This window comes from Aegilops tauschii, chromosome 7 (assembly GCF_002575655.3).
Source record: "Aegilops tauschii subsp. strangulata cultivar AL8/78 chromosome 7, Aet v6.0, whole genome shotgun sequence".
Lineage (NCBI taxonomy): Eukaryota > Viridiplantae > Streptophyta > Magnoliopsida > Poales > Poaceae > Aegilops > Aegilops tauschii.
In genome coordinates this window covers 599210456-599220579 of record NC_053041.3, presented here as the reverse complement: position 1 = coordinate 599220579, position 10124 = coordinate 599210456, and the positions used below count along the sequence as shown (strand labels likewise).

The 10124-nt window shown below is 44.7% G+C and overlaps 1 protein-coding gene across 1 annotated transcript; it reads left to right on the top strand.

Moving 5' to 3' along the window:
- Positions 1–2123: 2123 nt before the first annotated feature.
- LOC109781761 (histone H2B.3) lies at positions 2124–2756 on the top strand. Its single transcript, XM_020340373.4, has one exon. The coding sequence runs from the start codon at positions 2198–2200 to the stop codon at positions 2612–2614; it is 417 nt and encodes a 138-aa protein (XP_020195962.1). The 5' UTR covers positions 2124–2197; the 3' UTR covers positions 2615–2756.
- The last annotated feature ends 7368 nt before the right edge of the window (positions 2757–10124 follow it).

Below are 10124 nucleotides of genomic sequence, written 5' to 3'. Positions count from 1 at the left end.
TATTACATAGCTTAGGGACCGCATTGGTAATATGATGATATGTTGGAAATAAAGGTATTTTTTCTAGATTCCATATTGTACCATACATGAATGATATAAAAATGTTATATGCGGAAAATGTCTTTTGTATCCCATTTTGATAGCAGAAATATATACATGAGAAAATGACATTAAACTTTACGTCAATCCATCAAATGTTTAGACAATACCTTACATTAGGTGTAATGCCTTTATGTCATGTTGGTTTAAACTAAAGATTTTGTTCCATTTTGTATATTTAGTCTGAACTATCAGTTCATATTTGCTATCATACTCTTTAGTGTGTTCATGTATGTGCATTTAATGAAATTAAACCGTGTTCCTTCTAAATGAGTTCTTAGTTTGATTTAGTTGAGTACCTCATGAGAAATTTGTTTAAGTAGGATCTTACATTCGTTTTGGATGGTTGGGCACTTGAAATAATTCTAAAGTGTTTGTTGGAACGTTTCAATCGAATGGCTATGCTGTAAAGAACAACAATACGTTGTCGAATGACACCCTAAGAAAGCACACATTTCTCTTTGGCTATTTCTACCAACAATTTTCTTACATTTTGACATGTACTCCCTCTGTAAAGAAATATAAGAGTATTTAGATCACTGAGATAGTGATCTAAACACTCTTATATTTGTTTACAGAGAGGAGTAATTTGATGCTTGCGAGAACTTAACAGGACAAGCATATTTGTCTTTGGCACTGAATGTTGAATGTCCTTTTTTTCCCTCAAAATAATAATCTTGGGATGTCACTGGATGTAGTGTTGTGGTTGCTGAACTATAATGTGCCGTGTGCTATTTTAAGCTGCAAAAAAAAAACTAGTTCACAAGACGTCTATTTGTTGTTCTTCTTGAATAAAATTAAGCTCTTGGAAATCCGGTTGACTAATGGTCCCCCTCCCACACTTCACCTTATATGCTGTGCAACAAAAAAATATGTACATTTGCAGATTAATCAAGAAATAAGCAGGTGGAGAAGTGCTTAGATTTTCCAAAGCAGTCGAACAGAATAGGGTCATCAACCAGGCTTTAGGTTTATAAATGACTCAGTGAGTTAGATACATGTTTGGTATCCATAAGTCCTTTGGTTCTTTAACTCTAGCAATAGGTGATGATGGTAATGATATAAGAATGATTCAAGAGGCTAACGTTGGAGTAGGGATTAGTGGCACAAAGGACTACAAGCTGCAAGAGATGCTGATTACAACATTTGAAGTATGGGTATTTATTAATTTTACATCGGTTCCTGACTGTGCAGTTATCGTGCATAATGTATATGTCCGTGTTGTTTTTGTATTGTTGAGCAGAGAGGTGCTTTTCTTACGCTTGCATTACTTTAAGCTGAAAAATTAATAACATTATGTAAATTGCATATTGTAGATGTCGTTAAAAAAAAGGAAACGGTTGAAATTTTGTTATGTAAGGGTTCAAATCTTAAAATCATTTGAATCAGTAACCAAACTCTTGAAAAAATTTCTTCAAGGTCAATTAAAACGGCACCCGGTCAAACTCCTCCGCCCGCCCCTACCTCTCCAACCACATCCCTCCCTCCAGCTCAAAAACTCTTCTACGCACCACTCCTCTTCCATCCGAGGGCAGTGCAAATTCGAGGTGGTGCCGTGGAGGACATCCGTGCGCTTCTTCACTCCCTACACTCCGTGGTACGAACAACCACAATTCTAAATGATCTAACTATTTGACTTATTTCGTTGAATAAATTCTTCACCAATTAATGACCAACATAGATAAACGGCGCAGAAAGACGCACGTACTATGCATGTACAAAGCATTTCCCCGCAAAAAAGAGCAAAATGTCGATGGAAAAAAATAGAACTCAAGATTCCCGCCACGGAGAAAGTCCAATCGGTACATACACGCGCGTGGGCCGAAACCCGTCTGCTCCCCTGGCCCACCTTTCCGCCACGTCATCGATCCGCGCCGAGACGCATCTGGGTCGTCCATTGCACAGAGCAGCGAACGGCTGAGATCAAACCCAATCACTTGACGCCCACCAATCCGTGGCACGCACCAGTCCACCCCACCTCCTCCCTCCTATAAATCCCCCGCGCCCTCGCCACCGATTCCTCACCAGCCCTCCCACCTTCCCAGCGAAAACACCACCACACCTCTCCCCGTCGACGCAAGAAGCAGCAGCGGCATCCATGGCCCCCAAGGCGGAGAAGAAGCCGGTGGCGGAGAAGGCCGAGAAGACGACGGCGGCGAAGAAGACCAAGGCCGAGAAGCGGCCGCCGGCGTCCAAGGAGGGCGGCGAGAAGAAGGGCAAGAAGAAGTCGAAGAAGAGCGTGGAGACGTACAAGATCTACATCTTCAAGGTGCTGAAGCAGGTGCACCCCGACATCGGCATCTCCTCCAAGGCCATGTCCATCATGAACTCCTTCATCAACGACATCTTTGAGAAGCTCGCCGGCGAGTCCGCCAAGCTCGCCCGCTACAACAAGAAGCCCACCATCACGTCCAGGGAGATCCAGACCTCCGTCCGCCTCGTCCTCCCCGGCGAGCTCGCCAAGCACGCCGTCTCTGAGGGCACCAAGGCTGTCACCAAGTTCACCTCCGCTTAGATAGTATGTTCCCTGTTGTCCAGGTGGATCGATGTTTGCTCTGTAGGTAGCTGTTCGTACCATGTCATCTTATAAGTTGTGTGGGAACACACATGGTTTCATCATCTGGAGAAATAGTAACAGTGCTGATTTATTCTGTCTACTAATGGCTGTCTATCATGTTCAGTTCGGGCATTTACCGGAGTACCGGGAGGTTACCGGAACCCCCCGGGGAGTATATGGGCCTTATTGGGCCTTAGTGGAATAGAGGAGAGGAAGGGAAAAGGCGGAGGGCGCGCCCCCTAGCCCAATCCGAATTGGGTGGGGGGCCGGCCCCCCTTTCCTTCCCTCTCTCCTCCCCTTCCTTCTCTCCTACTCCTACTACTTGGAAGGGGGGAATCCTACTCCCGGTGGGAGTAAGACTCCCCAGGGCGCGCCATAGTAGAGGGCCGGCCCTCCCCCTCCTCCACTCCTTTATATACGGGGGAAGGGGGCACCCCATAGACACACAAGTTGATCATTGATCTCTTAGCCTTGTGCGGTGCCCCCCTCCACCATAATCCACCTCGGTCGTATCGTCGTAGTGCTTAGGCGAAGCCCTGCGCCGGTAGCTTTATCATCACCATCATCACGCCGTCGTGCTGACGAAGCTCTCCCTCGACACTCTGCTGGATCGTGAGTTCGTGGGACGTCGCCGAGACGAACGTGTGCAGACCGCGGAGGTGCCGTACCTTCGGTGCTAGGATCGGTCGATCGTGAAGACGTACGACTACATCAACCGCGTTGTCATAACGCTTCCGCTTACGGTCTACGAGGGTACGTAGACAACTCTCTCCCCTCTCGTTTCTATGCATCACCATGATCTTGCGTGTGCGTAGGATTTTTTTTGAAATTACTACGTTACCCAACAGTGGCATCCGATCCAGGTTTATGCGTAGATGTTATATGCACGAGTAGAACACAAGTGAGTTGTGGGCGATAATAGTCATACTGCTTACCAGCATGTCATACTTTGATTCGGCGTTATTGTTGGATGAAGCGGCCCGGACCGACATTACGCGTACGCTTACGCGAGACTGGTTCTACCGACGTGCTTCACACACAGGTGGCTGGCGGGTGTCAGTTTCTCCAACTTTAGTTGAATCGAGTGTGGCTACACCCGGTCCCTGTTGAAGGTTAAAACAACACATACTTGACGAAAAATCGTTGTGGTTTTGATGTGTAGGTAAGAACGGTTCTTGCTCAGCCCGTAGCAGCCACGTAAAACTTGCAACAACAAGGTAGAGGACGTGTAACTTGTTTTTGCAGGGCATGTTGTGATGTGATATGGTCAAGACATAATGCTAAATTTCATTGTATGAGATGATCATGTTTTGTAACGGAGTTATCGGCAACTGGCAAGAGCCATATGGTTGTCGCTTTTTATTGTATGATATGCAATCGCCATGTAATTGCTTTACTTTATCACTAAGCGATAGCGATAGTCATAGAAGCAATAGTTGGCGAGATGACAACGATGCTACGATGGAGATCAAGGTGTCGCGCCGGTGACGATGGTGATCATGACGGTGCTTTGGAGATGGTGATCAAAGGCACAAGATGATGATGGCCATATCATATCACTTATATTGATTGCATGTGATGTTTATCCTTTATGCATCTTATTTTTCTTAGTTCGACGGTAGCATTATCTCTCACTAAATTTCAAGGTACAAGTGTTCTCCCTGAGTATGCACCGTTGCGAAAGTTCATCGTGCCGAGACACCACGTGATGATCGGGTGTGATAAGCTCTACGTTCACATACAACGGGTGCAAGCCAGTTTTGCACACGCAGAATACTCGGGTTAAACTTGACGAGCCTAGCATATGCAGATATGGCCTCAGAACACTAAGACCGAAAGGTCGAGCGTGAATCATATAGTAGATATGATCAACATAGTAATGTTCACCATTGAAAACTACTCCATCTCACGTGATGATCAGACATGGTTTAGTTGATTTGGATCACGTGATCACTTAGATGATTAGAGGGATGTCTATCTAAGTGGGAGTTCTTAAGTAATTTGATTAATTGAACTTTAATTTATCATGAACTTAGTACCTGATAGTATTTTGCATGTCTATGTTGTTGTAGATAGATGGTCTGTGCTGCTGTTCCATTGAATTTTAATGCGTTCCTAGAGAAAGCTAAGTTGAAAGATGATGGTAGCAACTACACGGACTGGGTCCGTAACGTGAGGATTATCCTCATTGCTGCACAAAAGAATTACGTCCTGGAAGCACTGCTAGGTGCCAAACCCGCTGCAGGAGCAACACCAGATGTTATGAACGTCTGGCAGAGCAAAGCTGATGACTACTCGATAGTTCAGTGTGCCATGCTTTACGGCTTAGAACCGGGACTTCAACGACGTTTTGAACGTCATGGAGCATATGAGATGTTCCAGGAGTTGAACTTAATATTTCAAGCAAATGCCCAGATTGAGAGATATGAAGTCTCCAATAAGTTCTACAGCTGCAAGATGGAGGAGAATAGTTCTGTCAGTGAGCATATACTCAAAATGTCTGGGTATAACAATTACTTGATTCAACTGGGAGTTAATCTTCCTGATGATAGTGTCATTGACAGAATTCTTCAATCACTGCCACCAAGCTACAAGAGCTTCGTGATGAACTATAACATGCAAGGGATGGATAAGACAATTCCCGAGCTCTTCGCAATGCTAAAGGCTACGGAGGTAGAAATCAAGAAGGAACATCAAGTGTTGATGGTCAACAAGACCACCAGTTTCAAGAAAAAGGGTAAAGGGAAGAAGGGGAACTTCAATAAGAACGGCAAGCAAGTTGCTGCTCAAGTGAAGAAGCCCAAGTCTGGACCTATGAAAGATCGTGGATGTCGCCTAGAGGGGGGGGGGGGTGAATAGGCGCTTTAAAATAATTACGGTTAGGCTTGAACAAATGCGGAATAAACCTAGCGGTTAATTTGTCAAGCACAAAACCTACAACAACTAGGCTCACCTATGTGCACCAACAACATATGCTAAGCAAGATAAACTACTAGGTGATAGAAAAATATATGACAAGAAACAATATGGCTATCACAAAGTAAAGTGCATAAGTAAAGGGCTCGGGTAAGAGATAACCGAGGCACGCGGAGACGACGATGTATCCCGAAGTTCACACCCTTGCGGATGCTAATCTCCGTTTGGAGCGGTGTGGAGGCACAATGCTCCCCAAGAAGCCACTAGGGCCACCTTAATCTCCTCACGCCCTCCCACAATGCAAGATGCCGTGATTCCACTAAGGGACCCTTGAGGGCGGTCACCGAACCCGTACAAATGGCAACCCTTGGGGGCGGTCACCAAACCCGTACACTTTGGCAACCCTTGGAGGCGGTCACCGGTACCCGTCAAATTGCTCGGGGCGATCTTCACAACCTAATTGGAGACCCCGACGCTTGCCCGGAGCTTTACACCACAATGATTGAGCTCCAAACACCACCAACCATCTAGGGCGCCCAAGCACCCAAGAGGAACAAGCTCAAGGGCACCAAGCATCCAAGAGTAATAAGTTTCTCAACTATAACTTCCACGTATCACCGTGGAGAACTCAAACCGATGCACCAAATGCAATGGCAAGGGCACACGGAGTGCCCAAGTCCTTCTCTCCCAAATCCCACCAAAGCAACTAATGCTAGGGAGGAAAATGAGAGGAAGAACAAGAAGGAGAACACCAAGAACTCCAAGATCTAGATACAAGGGGTTCCCCTCACATAGAGGAGAAAGTGATTGGTGGAAATGTGGATCTAGATCTCCTCTCTCTTTTCCCTCAAAAACTAGCAAGAATCCATGGAGGGATTGAGGGTTAGCAAGCTCGAAGAAGGTCAACAATGGGGGAAGAACACGAGCTCAAGAGATAAGGTTCATTGGGGAAGAAGACCCCCTTTTATAGGTGGGGAAAAATCCAACCGTTATGCTCATAGCCCGCACAGAGCGGTACTACCGCTCGTCCTCACGGTACTACCGCTAGGGGTAGCGGTACTACTGCTTGCGAGCAGTACTAGAAAAATACATCCGTGCCTACCACCGCTGGACTTGTGACGAGTTTTTGGTCCGGAGCGGAAGTAGCCACGGAAGTAGCCGTGGTAGTACTGCTCCAAGCGGTAGTACCGCTCCCAAGAGCGATAGTAAAAAATTACACCCCCTCCAAGCGGTAGTACCGCTCCCACGAGCGGTAGTACCACTGCAGCTTTTATAAGGACACCAAAACTGACACAACTTCTGCAAACGGGCTCCGAATTCAACGAAACCAAGTTTGTTGGAAAGCTAGCGACAAGGGCTAACACAATCTTGATAGAAATAACAATAAGAAGCAAATTAGAAAAGGCCCATAAGAATATGGTGAGAACCCTTCTTCGAATAAGACCAGTAAAACCTCCAGCACCGAAAACGCAATAGAAGAAGCATGTGAACTCCGTTTTCGATGAACTCGAGCTTGTCAAGAAGATGACCATAAGCTCCAAATATCACAAAGAGAACCAAACAAGAACAAAGAAAGGTGATGCAAGGATGCAATGGTTTGAGCTCTCTACGAATGATACGATCAAGCTACTCATCGAGAGCCCCCCTTGATAGTACGACAATCGATCCTATAACCCGGTCTCCCAACTACCACCATGAGACCGGTAAAATAGAAGACCTATCAAGGGAAAACCTTTGCCTTGCACGAAGTCCACTTGAGCTATATGATGACGATCTTGACGCCCTTAAGTTGGACCACCTTTCTTGATTGCGTTGGCTCGATGAAGACTAGATGATTGCTCCCCCATAGTCCACTATGGGTGAGCCACTCTTCGGCACATCTTCACAAGTCCATTCTAACCACAATGGATGGCAAGCTTCAAGCACTTGATCTCTTCGTGATGCATCACTTGAACTTGCACACTGCTACCTCTTGAGCACTGCGTTGGTTTTCCCTTAAAGAGGAAAGGGTGATGCAGTAAAGTAGCATAAGTATTTCCCTCAGTTTTTGAGAACCAAGGTATCAATCCAGTAGGAGACCACGCGCGAGTCCCTCGCACCTACACAAACAAACAAGAACCTCGCAACCAACGCGACAAAGGGGTTGTCAATCCCTTCACGGTCACTTACGAGAGTGAGATCTGATAGATATGATAAGATAATATTGTTGGTATTTTTATAATAGAGAGTAAATAAAGATGCAAAGTAAAATAAACGGCAATGGAAATAACTAAGTGTTGGAAGATTAATATGGAAAATAGACCCGGGGGCCATAGGTTTCACTAGTGGCTTCTCTCAAGAGCATAAGTATTACGGTGGGTAAACGAATTACTGTCGAGCAATTGATAGAATTGAGCATAGTTATGAGAATATCTAGGTATGATCATGTATATAGGCATCACGTCCGCGACAAGTAGACCGAAACGATTCTGCATCTACTACTATTACTCCACATATCGACCGCTATCCAGCATGCATCTAGAGTATTAAGTTCATAAGAACAGAGTAGTGCTTTAAGTAAGATGACATGATGTAGAGGGATAAACTCATGCAGTATGATATAAACCCCATCTTTTTATCCTCGATGGCAACAATACAATACGTGCCTTGCTGCCCCTACTATCACTGGGAAAGGACACCGCAAGATTGAACCCAAAGCTAAGGACTTCTCCCATTGCAAGAAAGATCAATCTAGTAGGCCAAACCAAACTGATAATCAAAGAGACTTGCAAAGATAACCAATCATACATAAAAGAATTCAGAGAAGATTCAAATATTGTTCATAGATAAACTTGATCATAAACCCACAATTCATCGGATCTCGACAAACACACTGCAAAAGAAGATTACATCGAATAGATCTCCAAGAAGATCAAGGAGAACATGGTATTAAAATCCAAAGAGAGAGAAGAAGCCATCTAGCTAATAACTATGGACCCGAAGGTCTGAGGTAAACTACTCACACATCATCGGAGGGGCTATGGTGTTGATGTAGAAGCCCTCCGTGATCAATGCCCCCTCCGGCGGAGCGCCGGAAAAGGCCCCAAGATGGGATCTCATGGTACAGAAGGTTGCAGTGGTGGAAATAGGTTTTTGGCTCTTGTTCTGATCGTTTGGGGGTACGTAGGTATATATAGGAGGAAGAAGTACATCGGTGGAGCAACGTGGGCCCCACGAGGGTGGAGGGCGCGCCCAGGGGGGTAGGCGCCCCCCCTACCTCATGCCTTCCTCATTCGTTGCTTTGCGTAGACTCCAAGTCCTCTGGATCACGTTCGTTCCGAAAGTCACGTTCCCGAAGGTTTCATTCCGTTTGGACTCCATTTGATATTCCTTTCCTTCGAAACACTGAAATAGGCAAAAAAAACAGCAATCTGGGCTAGGCCTCCGGTTAATAGGTTAGTCCCAAAAATAATATAAAAGTGTATAATAAAGCCCAATAAACATCCAAAACAAAATATAATATAGCATGGAACAATAAAAAATTATAGATACGTTGGAGACGTATCACACACCGCAACCTAACCCCACAAAGAACTCTCACGAAGACCACGGGTTAGTACACAAAGCGTAATTGACAATGCTTACCATACCATGGGATCACTTGATCCCTCTCGGTACATCTTCTACGCTTTGTGTGTTGATCAACTTGATTCACTCTTTGACTTAGTCTTGATCAACCTCTCACAAGACCAATCTTTAGGTAATTCCATGAATAGCACCTTGGTCGACACAAACTCTCCTTGAAACCAACACATGTACTCCAAGAAAAGCCTATGGACAAAACCTTCAAATATAACTCAAGGCAACCATTAGTCCATAGAGATCGTCATCAATTACCAAAACCAAACATGGGGGCACCGCATGTTCTTTCAATCTCCCCCATTTTGGTAATTGATGACAATCACTTTCAAGAGAGTTTATATAAGGAATTATGCATCACCATGCAATGCAACAACCAATGATGCATGATTAATAGATGCAAATGCTTAGGAACAAAACAAAAGCAATGCAAAACTCTGAAAACTTCTCCACAAAACTCTCTGAAACTTCTCCCCCATTGGCATCGATTGCCAAAATGGGCGAAAAGCTTAGAAGGCCAATATAGAGAGTGTTCCTCCATAAATTGTATATTTCTCAACAAGAGAGTGGAATGTCATACACATATCCAAGGTAAATACTTGGAGGAAGACAAACTATATTGAGGCACAAAGATTGCTAAAGAATGATATGCCACAAGGACATAACAAAGAGAGACACAAGCAATCAAGCAATCAAAAGATACCAATTGAAGCAAGCAATCAACAGATACCAATTGAACCAACTAGACCAATGATCCTATGTGCCACATGAATAAAAGAAATTATGATATGAGCAAAGGAGTGTTCTAGAGAAACTGGAGAAGCTCCCCATGATTTGTGCACAATTTAGTTTTGTAATTGGACACAACGAGCACAAAATAGGTTCGTCACTCCCCCAAGATCAATAGAACCTCATGACAAGTGCAAGAGAGCAA